The sequence below is a fragment of the Balaenoptera acutorostrata genome, chromosome 6 (assembly GCF_949987535.1).
Source record: "Balaenoptera acutorostrata chromosome 6, mBalAcu1.1, whole genome shotgun sequence".
NCBI classification, from domain to species: Eukaryota; Metazoa; Chordata; class Mammalia; order Artiodactyla; family Balaenopteridae; genus Balaenoptera; species Balaenoptera acutorostrata.
This window is the reverse complement of record NC_080069.1, coordinates 31,415,333-31,440,358: the sequence shown is the minus strand read 5'-3', so window position 1 is coordinate 31,440,358 and position 25,026 is coordinate 31,415,333. Positions and strand designations below refer to the sequence as shown.

General features: G+C 36.2%; 2 protein-coding genes across 5 annotated transcripts in view; one reads left to right on the top strand and one right to left on the bottom strand.

The window, feature by feature from the left end:
• CENPP (centromere protein P) overlaps positions 1-25,026 on the bottom strand; it is a 218,102-nt gene that overhangs the window by 89,814 nt on the left and 103,262 nt on the right. The window lies entirely within an intron of this gene.
• On the top strand, positions 727-24,061 carry ASPN (asporin). 3 transcript variants are annotated; one of them, XM_057547771.1, is made up of 9 exons: positions 732-994; positions 4,501-4,550; positions 7,865-8,137; positions 11,292-11,404; positions 13,595-13,808; positions 14,867-14,977; positions 18,531-18,624; positions 19,015-19,153; positions 21,429-22,709. In XM_057547771.1, the coding sequence occupies exons 1-9, from the start codon at positions 948-950 to the stop codon at positions 21,624-21,626; spliced, it is 1,239 nt and encodes a 412-aa protein (XP_057403754.1). In that variant the 5' UTR covers positions 732-947; the 3' UTR covers positions 21,627-22,709. The 3 variants fall into 3 exon arrangements, with proteins under 3 accessions (XP_057403755.1, XP_057403754.1, XP_007182442.1); XM_057547772.1 differs by lacking the exon at positions 14,867-14,977 and having other exon boundaries at positions 727-994; positions 21,429-24,061; XM_007182380.2 differs by lacking the exon at positions 4,501-4,550.

The following is a 25,026-nucleotide window of genomic DNA, read 5'->3' as shown; positions in this document are numbered from 1 at the left end:
TTTGCAAACAGGCTGCCCCCCAAATCTGCACGTCAGGAAGATGTTAGTTTGGCGTTACCTAGTACTTAGGTACCCAGACTTAGAAAAATGTCCTCTTGAAGGATGATGTCTTAATTGATGTGGGAATTGGGCATTCTCTCAGGCCTAATTGTGAATGTTGTCTTCCTGCTCCCATGTCCTCTCTAAATGCTATGTGGTCATAGGTGATATTCTCTTGAAATGTGAAAGTCCAAGCAGGCTTCACCTGTATCCTTGCATCAATGTCTGTATCACAGCATATAGGCTGGGGCCAGAAGCATTATATAGGGCCTGGTCTGCAGTTCCCCTGACATGCCTGTGGCAGGGCTAAAAGCTTTTAAAGAAATTCTTGAGATGTATGCTTGATGTAACAGCTTCAGTCATCAGAAGAAAATTAACAGCATGGCTCCTTTCTTACATACATCTGGAGATTGGGTTTACATTTCAATAATGTACTCTTTTAGTACTCCTTCCTAAAACTGGTAAATATTTTGTTAGTCTATATAGAGTGAGTGATTTTTAAATTTGTAACTTATAAGTATTCATTCATTTAAGAATTTCATAAAGTCTTTTTTTCAAATCAGGTATTTGTTGAATGACTTCGACTGCACTTTCAATGGCCAGTTGCCATGAATTATTAAACTCTCTCTTTTTTTTTCTTCAGAATCTTCCAGTAGACGTCTAGAGTTTAGCTAGAAGTCTTGGCTACGATACAAACAGTGATGGAAAACATATGAGCAGTAACAAGTTTTAATCTCGCTTCTCAGTACTAACATGGGCTAATCTGTGGAAGCAGCTTATTCCAGTGTCACCCAGGGTGCAGCCACACCAGGCTCTGCAGAAGGGTGTTTTTCTTTTAAATGTAATACCTTCTCATATTTTCTTCTTAAATAGTAGCTGAGAACATTTACGTTATAGATAAGTAGTACATGGTGGAAAATTCTACTTTCAAGAGAACTTACTCTCTTCTTACAAGGTATGTTTTCATGTCTTTTTTTCATGTACTAGTGTACAATTGTTTTAGTCAATACTAAGGGGACATTCATGTTATTAACATAAATGCTTGTAAATTATATAATATAGTTTAAAGTTTATCTGTATAATTTCTTAAAAAATAGCACTTAAATACATATCTAAAATTACTCTAGCTTTTATGTTTTACATATAATGGATTTACTTTCAACATAATTGCGACTTTTTTAAATAGCTAAATGATAACCTGTCATTATACTTTACCATAAAAGTTAACATGATTGATTTTTAAAATCATTTAAACAAATATCTTGTGAATATGTTCTTTTAAGAAAATAACATTACCTTAATAATGAATGATAAGAAAGTTTGGGGATATTACAAATACATTAAGTGAAGACAGTAAAAAAAAATTTTCAAAATGTGAAGCTATGATATTTTCTAAGGTATTTTAAAAATATACGAGTTATTCAAATGTTTTTACTTACATATTTGAATATTCATATTTTGCCTTGATAAATGTCTTCCTTATTCTTATGTAATGAAATGACACTGGACAGTTAAAATGGAGATCCATATAACTCTAAGAAAGAATATTTATCAGCAATAGTTTAATTAGCCCTGTATTCAATGTGAAAGATTAGAAACTTCTTTTCACAAAATACAGTCAGAATGTAAAACAAAGACTTCCTTTGTCCCCTCCCAAAGTAAATTTTTCATTTAATATGAGATTTTAAAAAATTAAACAATGTATTTGATATTCTACTCCCTCGTAATCTAATACAACACAGCATTCTTTCTTGTTAACCTATTTGGAGGTGTGGCAGCCATAAACAGTAGCCACATGGTATATAGGATTAAGTCACAAAGAATCTGAGGGGGTCTATATCTCTCTAAAAATAAGTTAAAAATCCCACCAAGAATCGAGTTGTTTAAAAAAAAAATCATAAGCCCACACACGTGTAAAAGCATATTGATGTTTTTAGTATTTAGCCATATAGGGTAGTGGTGGAAAGAATTGAGGATATGCAGTCTTCTGTTACAACTACTTAATTAAAAAAGAATATTCAGATATCTGATCTGAGGTTTGAGATGAAAGAGATTAACTTTACAAGCACAAGTTTTAAGGAAGCATAGGAAACAACAGAAAAATGAAGAGGTAGGAGTTTTTTGTTTTAAAGACAGTAGCTAGGTTGCTAGATGCATTGAAAAACTGATGAAGGACAAAACATATAAAAGGAAAAGCAGCCAGCAAGTTCTTCAATCAGCTGCTATTTATACTTTCAAGGGAAAGTTAAGTATTTCTTTAAGGAAATCATAGGCTTTAAAAGTATCAGTTTCCATGACAAAAAGGTACTGTGAATAAGTTTCCAAAGTTTAACTTACTTGTCCATTTACAAGGCTGCGCCTTGACTACACCTGAATTTAGTCTGGATTCCTTCTGCGAATACAGAGCATGTTATATCACATTTATATACTGAAAACTATTATTGGTACTTGTGAATCGAGAGGAATTTCAGCCAAGCAGAACTTTAAGCATAGGATTTAAAAGCACAGTGACTTATTTTCCTAATAATAGTGTCTGAGAGGAAATACCATTGCACTTAGACAAATTTTCCATTCAAGTTTGTGGAACATTTAAGCAGAAAATAGGAGCTTATTTAAGTTCAGAAAGACACTTCTCAAGCTACACTTCCAGTCCTGAGAACGTGGCCAAGCCTCTCACCCCATCCTCTCCGAGGAGAGTCTGGTTACTGTCTGGAAGTCACTGTGGGAATAAGACCCATTTAGAGGAGGCCAAGCAGAAGGGTGGACAATGCAGCAGTGAGGAGGCCAGCTTCGGCTTCTTCTGCTATAAAAGAGGGCATGGTAGCAAAGTCTCAAAGGCCTCTCCTGGCTCTAATGTGCCATGGCTTAGTAATAACAGCAGTAGCACTGAAATAATATTTCAAATATTATTCAGAGTAAGGGAAACTTGAAACCAAAATTCAAAGTTTTCCATGAGTAAGAAACTCTGGCAAAACATCTAAATCAGGGAAATACTGAGCTTTCTTGAGAGCAAGACATAAACATTTTTAAAGGTTTTAAAAATAACATAATCTAAATACTGCCAAAACTAAACGAATAAGAGCTTGAGCCATATTAATAAACTCAAAATTTAAAAATAAGACAAACAACTAAGAGTCATCATTTAAATGAGAAACAATATTCCCTACACTCTCTGAATAATGGGGGAAAACACTGCTACTTAGTGTTCCCTCTTGGACATTCCAATATTTTTCTACTGATAAAAAACTGCTTAACTAGAATAGGGCAAGGTTTGGGGTCTATAATCACTTGTTTTTTTTATCAAGGCTTTGCCATCTCACATGAAGGGAATAAATGGTTAATTCCTCATGGAATCAAGGTTCTCATGACTTCTCTTTTCAAGTAAACAGGATAAGAGAATGCAAAAAGATCAGGTTAATTTCATATAACTAACAGAAGACAGAAGTAGCACAGAGAGAAGAATATGACAGAAGGCATTTTTGGTCTCAATATAAAGAATTTCCTGTCAACCACAGATGGACAGCAGTGGAACTGGATGCCTCTTGAGGAGGTGTGCTCCCAGAGTCCTCTCACTGGAGTCATGCAATCAGAGAGCAGACACACCACCTGGTCCACAATGTTCTGGAGGAAACTTCAACACTGGGAGGGAGTTTCAACTAAATGACATTTCCTGCTTCCACATGTCTCCTCTCTCACTCACCAGGGAAGGGTCCAGGAGGGCATGACTGGTGGCTGCCCCCACCAGCCAGCAACTGGAAAGCTTCCCAACTACCACAGACAAGCCACTGCCTAACATAGCAGGCCAGAGTCGCCATCTTATCTAAGGCAGGGATGAACTCATGTAGCTTATCAGTGTAAGAAAGAAGAGACAGGAAGGGAGGGACACTGGCTGAAGCTCCTCCTGACCCCACAGGTAGGCTGACCAGCAGCCCTTTGGGAGGGGACATGTAAGAGAAATAAGCCCCCTCCCTCATGCTTGGCTTTCTTCCTCTCTTTCACCTGAGCACTGGTCTTCCGTGTCTCCTCCCAGCTCTGCTCCTCATACCAGTGTCCCTCTAAGTCTGTCACAAATGCTCTGCTCCCCCTCATCCCAGCCTGCACCCCGCTCCAGGGCTCTCCTACATCATAGTGCAACATGACTGCAGCAGGAAATGGGGTTTGCAGGAGTGAAGGCAAATCCCTGGCCCTGCTGCCAGGCTACAGGGAAAGCCAAGACATTGCATCCTGGCTTCCCACTTTGGATCTCTAACATATTCCTCTTGCTATATGTATTTTTTAAAGTTTTACAGTTTTCTTAGGTCTATATTTCTCGTATATTATGCATTACATAGATTTTTCTGGTCTAGACAGGGAAGCTACAGCCTATTTATCTCTAAGTTTCTACAAAAATAATGAAACTCAAACAACGAACCAACTCAAAAATAACTTTTTATTAAAACTCTTTTATCTCCCATGGACCAGAGTAAATGGTGCTAGCCCTCAAGAAATTTTGGCTCCAGACTATTTTGAAGGTAGGCACTGTTGGTTGAATTTTGAGGGGGCAGTGTATGGCAAACCTTTAATTGTACTGTCTAATGTTTCTAGAAGTGTTAAGAAAAGGCAAAAGTATATGGAGGACCAGAGCAAAGACAATTTTCTTGCAGATTGCTATTTAAAATATTTAAAAAGCAAAATAATAATTTTAAAAATATGCACCATAGACAAAATCATCCTTCACTCATAAGCCCACTACCCCTCTTATTAGATTTCTGTATTCTATTTCAACCTTTTTTTAGTGTATGTATATTTTATAGATGTCTTTATTTCTATTGGTCTCAAATAGTAAACTGAGATTTATGAGGAGTACACAAACTTATGGTGAAGAATTTTATTTTCAGAGTCTGGGGACCACACATCTGGAGATTCTTCCAAAATGTTAGAGCCACAGTGTACACAGCCAGCACTGACCACCCACAGTTTAGTTCTATTTACTAACTTGAGCATTTATTTTTTAGTTTCCCTATTAGCATAACTGACATTCAAGTATTAACTTTTACAACAATCCCACACTTACCTGAGAGTAGTGGATTAGGAGCTGTGGTTGTTTTTTGAGCAAGGAAGCGTGGGAGAAGTGGATAGGGAGAAGCATGTCCACTGAACATCCAAACATGTTCTACTTCATGGATTATGTATCCTAACCCTGTGCCTGGTACACAGTGGGTACTTGATAAATGCCCAATGAAAAACTCCAGCAACCTCAAAGAAAGCCAGAGACATGACCTCAAATGACATTTAATTCACTAACTTCTCTACCAAGGTCAAATAAGGTCAGGGGCAGCTATGGACCTAGAAGATAGAGCTGCGATGCAGAACAATCTTAAAGAATAAATTGGTACCAGGGACAAGCTTTGGTTTTGCTAAGGACCAAGAGCTAAATTAGCTCAAGAATGAGAATTGTGGAAGTCAAGGCAAGGCAGGGCACCAAGCATTAAGGAGCCAGGAACCACAAAGAAGCCTATGGTCAAGAAACATAATGGGGCACAGTTAGGCAGGCAGCTAAGAAGCAGAAATGATGTGCCAAAGTGATGCTGGAAATGAAGCCTAGTTGACCAAAACCAGGTGCCTGTGCCAGGATTCCAGAGTGACTGGAATAGTAACCTGCCTGTCCCCAGGGCCGGCTGACAGAAGCTGCTGGCCCTTGAGTTGCCAGCACAATCTCTCTCTGTACCATACAAATCTGACCACACAACCACTCCCATTTCCACCCTCCGAAAGCTGTGAGTGCACTCCTTTATGTACAGATGTATACAGGACAGCAACGTGTGGACTGGCTGGAAAGGAGGAGATGACAGAGGCCACTAGATAAAAGAAGATAAAAGAGAGTGCTCCTTTGTGGGTTGCAGCAGAAGATGCAAAGAATGGGTTGGGACACATGAGCTCTAACTCAATTTCCAGTTCAATTTGGTTATGTGGCCTTGGGGAAGCCACTGAAGCTCTTTGCACCTCTCAGGCCTCCTGGTTAATGTGAGAGACGTATCTAGAATAAACTGAATTGACAATTCCACAAGGCAGTGTAGAGATGGAAGGACAGAACTGGTTCTGAAGTGGGATTCAGAATAAGATTATAAAAATATAAAAAGCTTTTGCTGTTCTGTGACCTGTAATCTCCCCTTTCCTAGCACAATTGAGTGTGAGTTCTCATAGGGAAACCTGATAAGGCTGGTCATGTCCAGCCACCCAGTGGGCAAAATGTACTTGTTGCCATATAGATTTCTAAGAGTTAAATAATGTTAGTTATCAGGTTAATCACTGATGACAGTAGGGTTTTTTAAAAAACCTTTCTCTGATGATTAAAAGATATATAAATGAATATTTTAATTAAGTTAGTTAATTCATTTCTGATTCTTAAGTCCGAAAAAAAGCAAGGCTGTGGAGAGATATTAAAGCTGATTTCTGGGTTCTAGAAAATTGTAAGAAGCTGGCATAATTCAAGGATTTGGAGAGCCAGGTCTTACTGAGGCTGGACCAGTTCTGACTGACTCTAGAAGCCCTCTGTGGCTAAGGTGCTATCTGGTGCTCAGGCATAGCAGGACAGCTACACTGCTGGATGACCTGGCTGGGTGTGGACTCCCTCCTGCCAGGATACAGCCTCACCAATGGGCATTATGTGAAGCTAACTGCATGCCCCAAGGAGAAGACAGGCATAAGTCTGTTTTAGATGATATCATAATGCTTTTAATTTTTGAAAATTATGAAGAATGTATGTTTCACAGTTGATGGTTAAGAAACCATGATATGTAAACATACCTGTGGGAATATCCACCATCAGATGACAACAAATCTATTCTCAGAAGGTTCTCACTCGTACATTCCAGTTTTGTGTGGGCTTTAAAAAATACAACTGAAAGCACCCCCTGCCCTCCCCCTGCAAAAAAACTAAACAAAAGGAACTCAGTGGAAAGATGAGTAAGAAAGAATAGCCTGGACCTCAGATGCTTTGGATCAAGTATTAGATAATGGAACAGATTGGAAGGAAGAAATCCAATAACACTGTGGAAAAAGTAACCAACTCTGAGATTGAGGCTGGGGAGGATGGTGCGAGAGAAGTTAAAGAAAACTTCCAGACGTACTAAGTGGACATGAAAGATTTTACTTTAAAAGTGACATAGATATTAAGGCAATGGAAGGATTTTAGGAATAAACAGTCAGGTATGATAATCTGTTTTTGTTTCTAAAAACATTTATTAGTTTACTAAGTATAAATGTAGTTCTTATTGCTCAGTATAGAAATTAAAGAAAAAAAAAAAGATACAAGTAATTCATGACTCTACCATCCAAATATTATCATCAATTAGGTATATTTGTGCCAGGTTTTGTGTGTGTGTGTGTTTGTAAGTATACTATGTATAGCTTTTTTATATTTTCTTTTATTTCAAAAAACAGTTTTTCATATTTTTAAATATCTTTGCAAACATTTTGTGGGTTCCAAGGTATTTCATGGAATAAATAAACCCTATTTTATTTTACTATTTCTCTTTAACTATTAGTATTATCTTTAATTTTTTTGCTATTATATATGATTCTCTGATGAACACCTTTATGCACATTAGAATTGTTTCCTGAGACTAGATGCCAAAAGTAGAACTGCTAGATGAAAAATAAAGATATTTATAAAGCTTCCAATGCATATTGCTGAACTGCTTTCCAAAAACTTTTAATAAACTTACTCTCACACTAGTAATAAATTAGAATGCCATTTCATTGTACTCTTGCCAGCTCTGAGAAATGTACAGCAGCAGGAACTGTATTTATTTAAACTTTAACTTAATCCTCAATGTCTACTTAGTTCTAGATTGGTCCCCTACACAGGACAACATGAAGGAGTATGTGCTGCTAGTGTTCTTGACTTTGTGCTCTGCCAAACCCTTGCTTCACCCTTCGTACCTGACACTGAAGAATATGATGCTGAAGGACATGGAAGACGAAGGTGATGGTGATGCTGACAACTCTCTTTTTCCAACAAGAGAGCCAATTAACCCCTTCTTCCCATTCGATCTGTTTCCAACATGTCCGTTTGGATGCCAATGCTACTCGAGAGTTGTACACTGTTCTGATCTAGGTAAGGACACACGTCAACTTGTTTTGTAGAATAATGTCGGTTTGACAAAATTTAAAGAATAGGGAAAGACCTCACTGAAATTTCAAAAATCAGCTGATTGTAAAGGAATTTTTCATTTAAATTTTTGAAAAGTATAACAAACCCCGAAGTACATCCAAACTTATTTTTAAAATCCAGAAAATCAGAGGAAAACAATGGAAATTTCATATACAGAACATTTCCTTCTCTTCCCAAATTTGAATCAGTATTTCATTTTAACTTCCTTTAGAGAGAATGGATGTCACTGTGGTTTCATCTTATAGAGTGTCAGCTGGTTGAAACTGTGCTTCCTAGCAAAATTCTACCATAACAAAATAAGTTGCCCATCCAGAACAATAAATAGGTTATAGAGTTTGTGAAATCTCTAATCTAGACATTTTAAAGATAATACTCTATTTGTTTTGAATGGTTTGGGTTTAAAACTATCTAGAAAATAAATGGTTGAGCTAAAAACCACTTTCTAAAGTCTCTTAAAAATGTGTAATTCTCTGCTGAGTATTTTATTCTTTTAATACTTCTAATGAAGGTGCTCTCAAATAGAAGGGCATACTCAGGGAGAGGTGTAACAGGAATGCACATCAAGAATTGTTGTACTCAGCTATTTGCAAAAGAGGAGATGGCTCAGACCTGACCCACTGTGGGAAACCAAAAGTCTGGCACACACCTCCCATTCTGGACCTGGAGGCCCATTAAGGCCACTTCCAGAGCGCATATGAGCAGACAGTGCCTCTGAAAGCTTTACATTCACTTCCTACTGCCACAGCATTCGTGGCAATAGTCAAAGCTTGTAACAGTGAACTCCAGAGACTTTAAAAAAGTGTGTTATTATGGGACATAATGAGAAAGGTGAACAAAAAACATCCAAAAAAAGAGGATATTATTATGAGCTAGAATCGCTGGTGAAGTCTTAATGGAATATACAGGCCAGGAAAAAATGGGTTTTAAGCTTTACCTTTGGCATTCTTGTGAGAAAGAAATGACAAGATGCAAACAACGTTTGCTGGTCTGGAAGCACAGGCAAGAATGACTGTGGGAAGAGTGGCAGGAAGGAGAAATGTAGAAGCTGAAACAGACCCTGGTGTGAGAAAAGGTTAGATTAGGGAGTATCGGAAGGTCTTTTTTTTTTTTTCTTTTGGTACTGTCGTTTTTAAGCTGCATCCCAGGCAGGAAAAAACTTCACTATCAATTTGTAGAGTTGAAGCCTGAGAAAACACTTTGCTAAACAAAGATCAGGATAAAAATGTTATGTATCTACTTTGATACTGCTGGATGTAAACTGGGTTGGTTCTGGGTAAGACTTTGACTAAGGAGATGTTCACCTTTAGCACACACCATCCTTGTGTTCACTCCAGCACAAAGTCATCTACTTCAACTTAAAGACCTTGAAGGAAACACTGCATAGCTCTGCTCCAGTATGTGACTGTCATCAAAGAACTGAGAAAAACCAAACTGCCTCACGACAGACAGTTGGTTGCAAATAGTGTTTTACTTACATGGTCTCTTGAATATTTAGCTTTGAAAAAAATCTAAATAAAATTCACCCAAGAATATCTGTAATAATATGACACATACCTTTAAAATGACACAGCACTGTTAGCAGCATATAGTGGTCCCCCATGACAACTGAAGATGAAAAGGACACTTAACAATCTTTTTCCCGCAGGAAAGGAAATTTTTTTCAGAGCTTCTAAATTCATCAGGGGTACTGTAGGGGAAGGTTTGTCAAAGTTTATGTTACTAGATCCTGTCTGCAGAACCTCTACCTTCCTATAAGACCTTCCACTTCATTTTCTAAAACCAAAGTAATCTCCTAACAAAACTGCTGTTACCTTGGTAACCCATCAAGTTACCCCCTTTCCCCCCTTTCCAACTATGTCAAAATTCTTAAAAGAATTGTCAATTTTAAAGTATAAAGGGCAAAGTATTGAGGGCTGTCAAGTGGAATGTTGATATTCACAGTATTTCAATATTGAATTCTTCAATTTGGGGTTATTAAATATAATACTACTCTTCAGGAGTAAGGATGGCTCCACTAAAAGTGTAGTAATATCTGAAACTCACTTTAAAATACATAAGAAAGATAAATTGACGGATGGACAGTAAGTACAGTATAGTAAAATGTTGATGGGAGAAAAAGGAATATGAGTTTTCACTATAAAATTCTTTAAACTTTTCTGTATGCTTGAACATTTCAAAAATAAAATGTTGGGGAAAACCAAGAAGGCCCCATGCTCGTCAAGCATAAATACCATATGGAATGCCTGACAACAATCAGAGGTGCACATGTTCAGCCATTTAGGGAAAGCAAGGAAAGTAAGGAAGAAATGCGCCACGTACAGATCCTGGCAATTTTCTGCTTCTTTAAGAGAGGAAAAACACATTTAAGTCTTTAAATAATGTAATTAACATTTACTGAGTACCTGCACAAAAAGGAAGATGCAGCTGCTGAGATGAGAGAAAAGAAAGCTATTACTAGAGTACACAGCTCGAAAAGAGCTAAGGCTGTGGGTGATAAATTCAGTAAAGGTATACTACACACCTAGATGTTAATGATATGTTATGGATGAATAAGTTTTCATAAATCAAATAATTTAGGACTAATTAGAGGAGCTCATTATTAAAGGAAATGGGTAGTAAAGTTTTTGATAGTGTACACGAAAATAATTTATCTATTTTCTAAGCACAACTTTCTACATGTTGATGCTTCTTAAAATGATCAAAACCCACAGGCTCCAATTTAGCACTACAACTGCCTGAAAATCTGCAAAGAATGTTAATATTCTTTAGTCAAAAGTGCATCAGCAGAAGCTGTGCCTCAGCCGTAGGTCTCCTCCTTGTAGGCATATTAGAACCCCCCAACTTAGCTCCATTTAATGTCACCTTGAAGCAGACTGAATGGTGATAGCTAGAACCAGCTAGACATCTTGTAAAAATAAAGTTACTTGATAAGATCTTTAGGCCTTTCCAAAGAACAATGTTTTTGTCATCTGTTACATGTTAAGTCATCTATTACTTAATGGTAACCATGAATTTTTTAAAAAAGCACATTTCTATCATATCAGCAATTTCATCTTTAGCATATAACATATATGCAATGTGTTTGTTTATTTCTCAGGTTTGTCCTCTGTCCCAAGCAACATTCCATTTGATACCCGAATGGTTGACCTTCAAAACAATAAAATTATGGAAATCAAAGAAAATGATTTTAAAGGACTCATCTCACTTTATGTAAGAATATATGCAAATATTTAAGTGAAAATCTCTGTCACTGCTAAAATGATTGCTTGTATTTGTGTTTGCGTAAACAAGTCTTACTTTTCTGTGTATGATGAGTGACAAAATCCCTCTTATTCAGCAGTGGTCTAGTTAATGAAAAATTATAGATTTAATTCAATTAATAATTTAATTCAACTGATGTTTACTGAATAACAGCCAGGTGGAAAGGCAGTGGGCTAAGAATTCATATAAGTGGTCCTTATGATCTATTTAGGTTCTATTTAGGTAATCATAGTCATTATACACTAAAATAATAAAACTGATTATTTTCAGGAACTCATTAATGTACAATGTAAGAAAAGCAGTACCCAAACCCACAAAGCTCTAACAGCAGCACGTGCAATATAACGTAATTGACTAAATATACCTGTATGGCTTTTTTTTCTAGATCTCTAAAGATGAAAAAGAACTTTTCCTTACTATACTCATTAATATTTCAATTTTCTAAGATTTAAAAGATTCTTATTTTTCTATTTAGCATTTTGAGCCTCTAGATTTTAGCAGGTAAAATTTCTAATTCTATTTGAAATTGGGTTTGAGGGAGAGCCTGATTCCACACTGTCACAGACATGGGGTGTGCGGCACACACAGAAAGGAGTATATTTTACCAGTGGTAACAAGATGTATTTTAAATTCTTCTAGGCTTAACCTATCTCAGTTGAAATTGTTAAAAGTAGTGATGTGTCTGAAAGGAAGGTAAGAAAAAGGAGACACTAAGGGCCTATGGTGAAACCAGTAAACATAATAAGTAAAGGGAGTTTAACTGCCGAAGTATTTGTATTTCTTCTGTGAAACAGCAACAATGTGAATAACACCAGAAAGGCGTATGTATACGAAGTCATTCTGGAAACAATGGGAAGATTGTTGTAGAATGGAACCAGGGACAAAAATCATAAAAGGAAAGAATCTAGAGCTGCTCCCTGAAAGAATGAGAGGATCCAGATTAGCAGAGAGGAATAAAAAGTCCTAGGAGTGCCATTGCCCTTGTGAAACATTGAAAATTGTTTCTGCAAAATCTGGCACGTTTTGAAAATAGTTACTAGGTGAGTGGCAAGCCCTGGTTACCAAGGATTTTCCCAGTTTTGGTTCTGAAGTTCCGCACCCCAGCAGATCAAGATGGCTGCAGTCAGAACACTCAACATGTCGCAAAGGGCTTGGCTGTGGGGAACAAAGATTCAGGCTGCATTAAGCTCTTTCACTCTGGGGTTGTGTCTTCTCTGGAGAGTGCTGCCACGTTGCACTGAGAAATAGTCACAGAACTGAGAAGAGGTTGAGTCATTCTCCAGAAACTACTACCATTTTCCCAGTGTCTAAAATATGCCAGAATGCTGAGGGCACTTTGTAAGAGTTTATTCTTACAGGCCTCTATTCTGGGGAAAATGGTAAACATTAGTAAACAAGACAGAGGTGAGGTTTTAAGAGTAGATAAAATCATGCAAAAATGTATTTGTTGTGTACTGAAGTTAATTTTGTAGAGTGAATAGCTTTTAAGATAAGATAAAGAGGGCTTCCCTGGTGGCAAGTGGTTAAGAATCCGCCTGCCAATACAGGGGACATGGGTTCGAGCCCTGGTCCGGGAAGATCCCACATGCCGCGGAGCAACTAAGCCTGTGTGCCACAACTACTGAGCCTGCGCTCTGGAGGCCGCGAGCCACAACTACTGAAGCCTGTGCTCTAGAGCCCGTGCTCCACAACAAGAGAGGCCACCGCAATGGGAGGCCCGCGCACCACAACTAAGAGTAGCCCCCACTCGCTGCAACTAGAGAGAGCCCGCGCGCAGCAACAAAGACCCAAAGAGCCAAATAAATTAATTAATTAATTTAAAAAAAAAGATAAGATAAAGATAATACTATCCATCACTTCCATGAAGAGAAATGGGAGAGGGGAGCTTTAAACACGTGTCACCAACTCAAAGACAAACCAAAGGTGTGAAACCAATCGTTAAAGCTTTGCACTGTTCCAACTCAGTAGTAAATTTTTTTTTTTTTTAAGCTTAGATTGGGCTGGAGAATTATTTACATGGTTAATAAAGTATATGACTGACATAATTTGCATTGATTTCCATGAGTGACTAATCACTGTAGAAAACTGGTAAATCAAATCCACTTCCTGATATGGTGTAACTTTCTATGCTTTATCTAGGCTTTGATTCTGAACAACAACAAGCTAACAAAGATTCACCCCAAAGCCTTTCTAACCACAAAGAAGTTGCGAAGGCTATATCTGTCCCACAATCAACTAAGTGAAATACCACTTAATCTTCCCAAATCGTTAGCAGAACTCAGAATTCATGACAATAAAGTTAAGAAAATACAAAAGGAGACATTCAAAGGAATGAATTCTTTACATGTGCTAGGTAAGTTTTTGCAAATAAATGGAACATTTTAAAATTATAAGCAATATGCAGATGTAGAGATCTTTATCATCATTAACAACTTTAGGACTGATAATTTCCAAAATTAATTTTTTGAATCTAATAAGCTGTACCTAGATAAGCGATTCATTAATCAATGAAAGTATCAAACAAAATTTATAGCACTTAAAGAAATACACCTTTTGCAATATAAATACACATGCACTCTGCACTCTCAAGAATCCCTTAGTGTGGTTTCTGTTTTCTGACTGCTCTTAACTGGTTACAATCTGTTATTCTTATTTAATGTAAAGGTATCATTTTTAATGTGTTGTAAAAACTACTCAAATACAACCTACAACATTAATTCAGATATTATTTGGAATGTACGTCTAACTTTTCATTATCTGCTTTGAAGATTATTCAGCTAAGGCGTTTTTAATTGTATACTTCCAGTTCTACACACTATTTTACTTCTAACACCCATGGTATAACCATGCCATCTTCCCCTACTATATCCATTCAAAATTCCTAACCAATATTCTCATTCATTTATTTACTCATTTAATTCAACCAAGTGCCTGGCACTTAACCAAATAGCTTCACTTTCTGGCATTCCTCAGTTATATTTCTGTTAGTCAAGTAATTTCTAATTGACTTACAATTTTAAAAGTTTAGGTGACAAATAAATAAATGTACACTGGAAAACACAAAGGTTTTGAATTATATGAAGGATGGTCTTTTTTCCTATGTTACATTACTATAACGAAACCTTGATTATGATCATGGTTGGAAAAGAGTGATAAGTAAGTTATTGACTTAGTAATTCAAAGCAAAATAGTAAAGCTGTTATACATTCCAGCCTATGTAATACAAAGCAGTCTTTTTCTGAGACTGACAGAAAGGAGAGTAGATAGACACAGACACAGATATACTGAGTGAAGGAGAGTGAACGATAATGCTCACATTTCTTAGAATTTTCTTGGGATGTGCTTCTCTGCATTGTGAGTTTCCTTCACATACAACATATGTATGCTAAATTATGTAATTTCCCCCCACAGAAATGAGTGCAAACCCTCTTGATAACAATGGGATTGAACCAGGGGCATTTGAAGGGGTAACAGTGTTTCATATCAGAATTGCAGAAGCAAAACTGACCTCAATTCCTAAAGGTTTGTATTTATACAGTATTTTAAACAGTCATTTTAAAATGACCATTAAACGTAAGGTTGTAAAGTGTACACACTGTCAAAACCACAGTGCAGTTAGAATCCTTTTTACCAGTATATCTGGTCAGTGTAGTATGAAATTTAGTGTTTTCTCATGTACACATCAAGAGCCATATGTAGTTCTTTTTTCTTCTTTTGACAGTATGAAACCAGAATCTTTTTTTCCCAGTATGAACAAACATTAAGAAGCAAAGAACTTTTTATTTTCTGTCTCTTTCCTAACATTTACTCATCTACACTTGTCATTCTGTGAAGTGTCTGTTAGAGGTGAGAATTCTGTAGAGAAGAAAGAGGAAGAAGCACAGGGCCAGAGACCTTTCTCCCAGCCTTGCAGCAGTGGTTCAGGGTGGGGCTTGTGAGGAGGGACTGGGGCAGACGCTGGCTCTGGCAGGGATAGGTGTATACTCTGGGCAAGGCACTCTATACCTCATTTTTTTTCCACAGGGGTGCTGTGCAGATTAATGGGCTGATGCACAGAAAGGTCTGAAGACAATGTTGGGCACATAGTAAACGCTCTCTCGTGACATAACCAATACCAGAATGAGCACTGTGCTCTTTATCATATGAGCTGAAGCTGGTGCCTCAGAGTAAAATGCTTCTTAAGTTTGCTACTGGACCAGTTTTCTAATGCATTATTTCTAAGCTTCCAGCCTGATGATTAACTAGATTGGATTTGCCTTTCTCCAAACCCATGCTCAAGGTCACACCTTCCTCCTCCCTGACAAGTTCTCTCTCTCTTCTATGCTAACACCTGGATCAGAAATAACCCCTATGATTAATAACACATTTTCCTTTCAAACAGCCCTGTCTTTCAGTTTCCATAGTAAAAGCAGCAATAACCTGTTTTCTTCTAGTTTACTATAACCCCTTTTCTACTACTCATATGATCCAGAAGATTAACAAAACAAATATATGCTGATAATTTAAAAGACCCAGCAAAGCTGCTATCATTAATTAAGCAAAGCTGCTATTATTAATCTTTCATTTAGGAGGAAAATTATCTGAAGTAAAAGTGGAAAGACAATTTCTTTTAGTATAGAAAAAATCAGTTTAATTCAGAACTACACAATTAAAAACAACCTTAATTTAGGTTCAAGGAGATGGCTGTTTTTCTACAAGAAACCTAAAATATTATATTTACCTTCTAATCTTTAGAACAACAACAACAAAAATACATACTGTACCTAACAAGTTAAATAAAATCCCTTTCATAAGCTGGAAGCTGACATAGAGTGAGGGGGAAGAGGAAGAGGACAGGACAGAGTAGAGGCAGACAGGATAAGAGGATATACTGGAGCAGAAGAGTAGGGCGCCACCCCAGAGCTGTGGCTCTGAGGTCCCGCAGTTATCATTGCTCTTTATATTTACATCAGCAGATTTCTTATACTACAAAACATCCTGAGAGTAATTCTCTTCAGGTTTCAAAGTGTATCTTAAAAATGAAGTTTTAACTCCTCATGAAATTCTCAAGATTCTTCCAAAGTTATAAAGGAACATTTTATGTCTTTAGAAATTTAAATTTCAAATCTCCAAATTTACATAACTACTGCTTTAAGATCCTTATGACATTCAAAAGCCAGTTTTTTGTTTTTATGACTTATTTGCTCAAATGTTAAGGCTGACTGCTCAAATGTTATAATTCAATCATCACTACCCATTGTGACAGGATGAATTAGGCCGAGGTCCAGAGGGTTCTTACCAGACCTGACAAGTTAACATAAGAAGAGTGAAACTGTTTTCCTTCCTATTCATTTGGAAAATTCTGTTACATAATAGTATTGTGTTGAGGGGAGGAGAGACCTGTTTGAAGATAGGGTAGGTATAGAAATATCTGTATGAAAGTATACTATATATGTTGGCAGTCACTGAGCTACCCAAATCCATGAGAGGACAGTCCCCTTAAATTCTACAAACCCTCTTCCAAGAAGTTTTCCTCACTCAACATGCACAGAGATTTCTCTTGTCTTTGACTTGCTACAGCATATTCTAGAATAGACTGGCACACTCTATAATATTTTTCTAGTGATTTTTGTATACATGATAGACTTGCTCAATTAGTGTTTAAGGTCTTTGAAGACAAACTTACCTTCAACAGTCATTACTACTAATAAAATACGGAAATGTTTTAGCAAGAGTTGAAAAACGAATGCATTTCCTAGCTAGCTAACAAGAACTTTTGACTGAAAAATAATATCTTATGTGTAGGATTAAGAAAATGAGATCTGACTGGATTTTCTGGTTAGTCTCTTTCATTCCAGCTTCAGTTAATCTGGGGAGGGCTGGGGTCAGACATGAAAGTGTGAGAAGAGAAGGTGCAAACATTCACAAGGTACCTGCCATGTGCCAGGTGGCACTAAAGATGCTTCTCTTAATTTATGCAGAAACTACTATTAATTGAAAAGAATAAATACTGCAGTGGATCAAACATATCAAACAGGGAAAAAATCCATATGTTCATAATGATATAAAAAAAATTCATTGGTCACCTCTGGGCATTGCACCAATTCGTTACTTGAAAAAAAATCAAGCATTTATGCTGCTTTTTCTATAAAAACTGTATTATAAAGTAAGTAAATAATTAATGAAAGAAAATTCTTTAGAGAACAATCTCACCTAATAAATGAATAACGAATGACAAAATCAGAAAATCACCATTTTCCCATTCTTAATGAAATAATAAATCTAGGTAGCAGTAATCAATGAATGAGTGCAAAGACCGTCAGATGAAAGAGTGATTTGCTGAATCTAATCTGGTCTCTATATCTAACTACAGGTCATAAGAAATAAGGGGGCTAGAAACCATGATAAACTATATTATGTGGAAGCCAACAGCCCAATCTACAAAGGAGTATCTCAAGCAAATTAATATCTGAAACAAATCAATAGAAGAAGGAGAAAAAGGAAAGAGTAATAGAAGAAGAGATTTAAAGAGATATAAGACCCAAATATACCCTGTAAACTTCATTTGGATCCTGACCTGAGCAAGTCAACTGTAAAACAATACACCTGAGATCATTAGGGAGAGGAATACTAGATGATAGTAAAGAATTGTTGCTAATTTTGTTAGATGTGATACTAACATGATGGTTATGTAAGGGGAAAAAAAGATGACCTTATGGGTTAGAGATGTCTAGTGAAGTCTTTACAGGTGAAATGACATTATGTGTGTGAAATTTGATTTTAAGTACTCCAGCAAAAAAATAAATGAATAAAAACAAGTCAATAAACAAATCAATAATAAATAACTATTGGCGTAGATGAAACAAGATTGGAAAAATGGAGATAACTGTTGAAGATGGGCAACAGCATGGTGTCCCATAATACTAGTTTCTATTTTTGTATATGTTTGAAATTTTCCATAATAAAAAGTGAAAAAAAAAGCAGATTCCCCCAAAACTGCCTAAGCCTATAATGTGAAACTTAACAAGTAAACAAATAATCAATAGGGCTTGGTCTTAACCTGATCTAACATACATATGTCTCTTCTTATCACTAGAACTACCTTCAACTTTACTGGAGCTACATTTAGATTATAATAAAATTTCAACTGTGGAACTAGAGGATTTTAAACGATACAAAGATCTGCAAAGGTAAACATCCCCCAAATCCTAACTTGGAAGTGGTAGTCCATATGATGAAGATATTAATGAAACTTCTTGGAGAATGTGTACAGGGACATAAAATTAAGGGAAAACTAGAAGGAACTGCTATCATTCTGTCTCAGTAATGGAAGAGGGACAGCAAGTGGAATGAGAAAAGGGACACTTTCCAAATGTCCCTTTTGTTGCATATAGGTTAGATAGAAAATTTTCTGACAGTGGAGGAGAGGGCTGTTACATCCTGAAATAGGTTATTAAAGGAAACCATGAAATACCTTTCTCTGAACATATATACAAATATTTCTAACTCAGTTGTGGTGTTTGCAGCTAAGTGTATCATACCATCTGCTCAAGAGTTGATGCATTTTATGTTATTTTTAGGCTGGGTCTAGGAAACAACAGAATCACAGATATCGAAAATGGAAGTCTTGCTAACATACCACGTGTGAGAGAAATACACTTGGAAAACAATAAACTGAAAAAAATCCCTTCAGGATTACAAGAGTTGAAGTACCTCCAGGTAAAACATTCTAATTGTGTTTTGCAGATATTAGTACTTTTCTTTGTTTTTATGAAACATATTAGTATCTGGAGCAAAGACCAATCAAGTAGCAATGGTAATTCACACACTAAAGACCCTCCAGGTTACCCGAGGTGTTTTATGCCAAGGAGAGTGTTAGAATACCAGTTTCTATTGAGATATCAGCTAAAACGCTCAGGTACCCATTTCCATCCCTCTGTTTTTTCTACTGAAACTGCTAAGGCCATTGTGGTGAAGGTACGGACACAGCTAATTTCAGGTTTCTGGGGTGGCAGTGGCTATGTAAAGGCAGGACCGGTCAGGAGGAAATCAAGTAGAATTATATAACCTTTCATTCTGGAAACATTTCACAAAGGCAGAGCATGTGGATGAAGTCCCAGGTATTTTCACTATTAATGTGGTGCCACATTAGAAGTGTGCATGCTTTTTAAAAACTCAGGCCAGAATATATAATCAAAAGTCAGTATTTGGAGCATTAAGGGTGCACATTTCTTGTTCTTCATTACTAGAAAACTTTTCCTTCTAATCTGGCAACTCTTGACTAGCTGGGAGGGGCCACAGAATTGTTGGAGAATCTGATAAAGCTTTAGATACTCCCAAGAACAAAAATGAGACAATATTTTCACATAATTTTAGGAGTTTCACAGATCCTCCTGATTCCCATCTGTGGACCTCAAATTAAGAATCCCTACTTAATCTCATGTCACCTTAGTCCATATTTCTCATGTGCTTTCCTTGATATACAATTCCTCATCTTCCAAGGAAAAACACATTGAGAATAAAACTGGGCCTTGAGCCACTTGCGTCTAGATTTCTTTCTAATTTTTCTTTAAACAAGTTTTGTTCACTACACAAATAGAAGCCTGTGAAATAGAAGCCATCAAAATGGATGTGCTATATAGGCAGATGCTCATTTCAAGATTATGACTTTTGCTTTGATTTTTTCAAATGCTGCGTTTAAATGTTTATTTAACCAGTGAGCACAACCAGAGTCTTTCCTCCCTCAAGCTGTCCAGTCTTTGAGTACTTTACTCCACAACGCTGATCCCAGTTTCTGGGTGTCTTAAATCTATCCATACTATTGCTAGCATTTTTAAAAATGAACAGAATTATAACACATAGTCATAAGGATACAATTCAATGGATGTCCACAAAGCAAACACACTCACGTTCAGCACTGTTCCCCATTCTCAATGAGGTCAATGCTGTGGTAAACTACATCTTGCACTGCAGCTGGGCTGCCAGGAAACCATATGATGCATCTGTCACAAAATCTCCAAGATTAATAGAGGACGGCAGGGACTCCAACAGAAAACTAGAGGTTTTAGCAGTGCCTACAGTTCTCATGACTGGCTCAGATCAATCTCACCAAGGCAAAATCTAGAGGTAACAATGGCTAGAACTGGTATCTTAGCCTTGCCAGCAAAAGGCTCCTTCTTTCTAATATGCCAAAACACTGTTAATTAAGCAGATTGTTTTTACTTCCCAGAAATCTCAGTTGCCAAAAAAATCCAAAGAAGAAATTTAAAGGGCTATTAAAGGGAATGAAGGGAAGGTCCTATATTGTCCATTCTTTCTGAGTAATAATTTAATAAGACACATACACAGCCTATAAAATTGTATTTTATCCATTGGTGCAAATAAAAATTCAACTATTGATGTTGTATTATAGATACATATTTAAGATGTCGATAGACATATTTTTCTATAAAATTTACAAAAAAGCAGCTCTACACTTCTCCCTTTGATCACAGAAAATGCTGGCTAAAAATTCTTCACATTCATATTGCAAGTCTAATTCTTAGAGCATTAAATTTCATTCTTCTGCTCACTTCTAATACTTTTAAAACACATTATTGTAAATATGGCACTGAAGTAACCATACACACACAGACACGCACACACCTATACGTGTGTGCGTGAGTGTGTGTGTGTGTGTGTGTGTGTGTATAGAGACAGAGAGACAGAGACAGAGGAGAGTGGCATGTGCTGACCAGGCAGTGTGCCCTGGGCACTGGCATGAATCCTACACCACACTTCACACATAGAGCACTTTTGTATATAACACAGGAGCCTGAGTCCTTGTAATAAGTATTTTAACAGGCATAAACAGGCACATATACTTTAAGCAAAATATATTCAAATCAGTGTAAAATAAAGAGACAAACCCATGAACAAATGCTGACTATAAACAGAATATCTTCTTTTTACATTTATCATGTATTTTTAATCCACTCTTTTCTCACTACAACAGATAATCTTCCTTCATTCTAATTCAATTACAAAAGTGGGAGTGAATGACTTCTGCCCAACAGTGCCAAAGATGAAGAAGTCTTTATACAGTGCAATAAGTTTATTCAACAACCCAGTGAAGTATTGGGAAGTACAACCTGCAACATTTCGTTGTGTTTTGAGCAGAATGAGTGTTCAGCTTGGGAACTTCAGAAAGTAATAATTAGTAATTAGTGATATCCATTTAATGTAAAATTCAAAAATTGTTACATTTGGAATACTTGAACTCTATTTAAAATGGTGGTATTATGCACATAAGCAAAAAATCTATTCCCATGTGGTAAGTCCACTGACTTACTGTACGACAAAAAATTTCAACAGAATTTTGCAAAAACTATTGATACATCAGGAATAAAGGAAATAAGTATCTGTTGCAGTTTCCTTTTACATATAAATGATTTTGCATAAATCTCATGCTTGAATGTTCTTTCTCAGTAACAAAAAATAAGACATTCAGTATTTAACACTTTGTTATCAAGTGCATTTAAAAAAGAACTGTACTGTAAATGGAATGCTTGACTTAACAAACTTTGTGCTCTTTCATCTGCTATTAGAAAAAGAAAATTGACAAGTACGGTTATATAGAGTATGTTATATTATTCTTATTCTGTCTTTAAAAACTTGGGTATTACTGTAATATTTCTAATAATGTTTAAGTATGGTTTGATATAATCTTATTCAAATTCTCATGCCTTAGAGCCTTACTGTCTTTATGTTTAAAACTCCTTATAATAAAGCCTTCAGTGAGTGTTTATTACCAACTCAACAGATGCTATTCATAACAGCTTTTTTCAAGCTGTAGCACATGCTTTTCTTTTTAACTATTATTACCTGATTATAAAACCTCTATAGAAATGCATAGTGAGTGTTTATATAAAATCTCACACTTTTTATTATCACAGTTATTATAAGCTTTTAACAGTGTATCAATTGTTAGGTTATATAACACTGTCACCTCAATGCTGAGGAATATTTTTGAGATGTCCCTTTGTAAGACCTTCGTTGGAAGAGACTGGATACTATCAACTCTACACCAAACTGTCTCCTTAAATATGCACAAACTGGATAACTCTGAAAAACACACCTGGTATAACTGAATAGGCAGAGCATTAAATAGAATGCACAGCTCTGTATAAAAATTAAGAGGACTTACATATATTTTTGTTGGTGTTCAACATAAGTAAAACTAGAAAATAAGGAAACATTAAAATACTGGTTTGAAATAAAATATTTTGCTTTGGTTTAATTTTTCTTCTCCCATTCAGGAACATAAACTATTTTTTATAAAACTCTTATATTTTTACTAAAACATTTTTAGTAAAGTGTTAATGCTTATTCTTAATAATAGTACCGAAATATCCCAAATTATACCTGTGCCATGAAAGATAATCACCTTTATGGTAAACCACCTCAAAAACTAGACTTTAAATAATTTTGGGGAGAGCAGTACCTTACAGATATGTAAAATGGGGTGGAGGGTCTGGATATCCAGGTCAAGAATGGGTAAATAGGTCTTCTTCTTCATAGTGAGGTTCCCCAACTCTGGCACTGCTGACACTCTAGGCTGGATCATTCTCTGTGGGGAGTGCTATCCTGTCCTTTGCAGAATGTCTGGCAGCTCCCTGGTCTCTACTCACTAGATGCCAGCAGCACTTGCACGCCGGCCCCACAGTGTGACAATCAACAATTTCTCCCCAAAACACCAATGTCCCGGGGGAAGGGGTGGAGCCAAATTGCAGCTGGTTGAGAACTACTGCTTTATAGAAAATTTACTTAATTTCTAAATTCTGACACAAATTTGGAAACCTGAAACAAAATAGTTAGTATTTTTGTTTGGTAAAACTGTAGGGGCAAGACTAAAGTGTGATTAAAATAATAGCACCAGTAGTGATGTAACAGAAAGAGCCCAGGGATACAGAGCTCTGAGTTGGAAAAACATACACAGAAGTCCAGTTCCACTTATAGTCTTGGGCAAATCACAATCTCTTTGAACCTGTCTTCTCATCTATAAAGGGTAGGGATGAGAATACTGATCAAATAAGTTGCTATAAGAACTGAATAATAAAAGTATATGTGAAAATGCTTTGTAAACCATAAAGATTCATGAAACATGCATAACTGTTACACTGGACAATAATTTACTGCAAGAAAAATTAAAGATTAAGAAGTCCTTTAAAAACAGAAGAATACCTAACAATGATAATCATCCTAAAATTAAAATGTTCTAAAGTTTTAATAGTTTTAATAAATAAAATTCATTTTTCTTTCTTTTTTTAAATCCATTTTCTACAATATATCATAAAAATAAAATTGTGACATCATGCCACTTATAAGAACATAAGTAGAAGTGAAATGTTCACTGAAATTGTAAGAATCCAGTTCTTGAAATTAAATTAAATTCATAAGGTTAGTGCTAAGGTTAGAATCATCTAAACAAATAGATTAGTCTATGATCTGAATAGAGAAGCTTAAAGTAGCTAAATTAACCTTTTCTAAAAAGAAAAGACAGCAAAATTTTTAAAATACTGGAAATGATTCCTGAAATCACTGCAATTAATTTCCTGTATTTAATGTTTGTGTTTTTCATCCCACAGCTGTTAAGCATTTTTGGTTATATGTTTGCAAAAGACAAATCACTAATAAAAATCATAAGCAACCAAAACTGCATTAAAGCTTCTGCCACAATCCCATTTTATGGTAAATACAAAATATTACCCACTTGAAATCCATTAAAGTTTGGAAACAAATGAATTACTACAACTTACTGGGTTTATTAAGGACTTCAAGGTAGAAAAAAAAAATCTCATTGACCATCTATCCTTATTTCCTCCCAAATACTACAATAAAAATGATCACTGAATTCATGAAACAAATATAATACTTTTAGAAAATCACTTGAAGTCACTAAAACTAAAGCTTTTTTCCTAAATCAATTTTGTTCCTCCGTAAACTACTGCATTATTTTTCTTTTGTTTTTAATTCCATCTTTTGGGAAAAGAATTGTCTTACCTTGGCCTTAATTACTTCTCTACTCACATGGTCCTTAACCTACTGCAACTGACTTAATTTTCTTGAATTTATTTTCCCCAAATTGTACCATATGAATAATACTTAATAGTAATAGGTGGTATGTAAAGAACATTTTCAGACATTCTTCCAAAAGCCTTACTTGCATTTATTCATTTAATCCTCACAATAGCCCTGTGAGGTAAAAAGAAACGAAACTGAGTCATTTGTAGTGAGATGGATGGACCTAGAGTCTGTCATACAGAGTGAAGCAAGTCAGAAAGAAAAACAAATACCGTATGCTAACACATATATATGGAATCTAAAAAAAAAAAAAAAAAAAAGGTTCTAAGGAACCTAGGGGCAGACGAAGAGAATGGACTTGAGGACACGGGGAGGGGGAAGGGTAAGCTGGGACGAAGTGAGAGAGTGGCATGGACATATATACACTACCAAATGTAAAATAGGTAGCTAGTGGGAAGCAGCTGCATAGCACAGGGAGATCAGCTCAGTGCTTTGTGACCACCTAGAGGGGTGGGATAGGGAGGATGGGA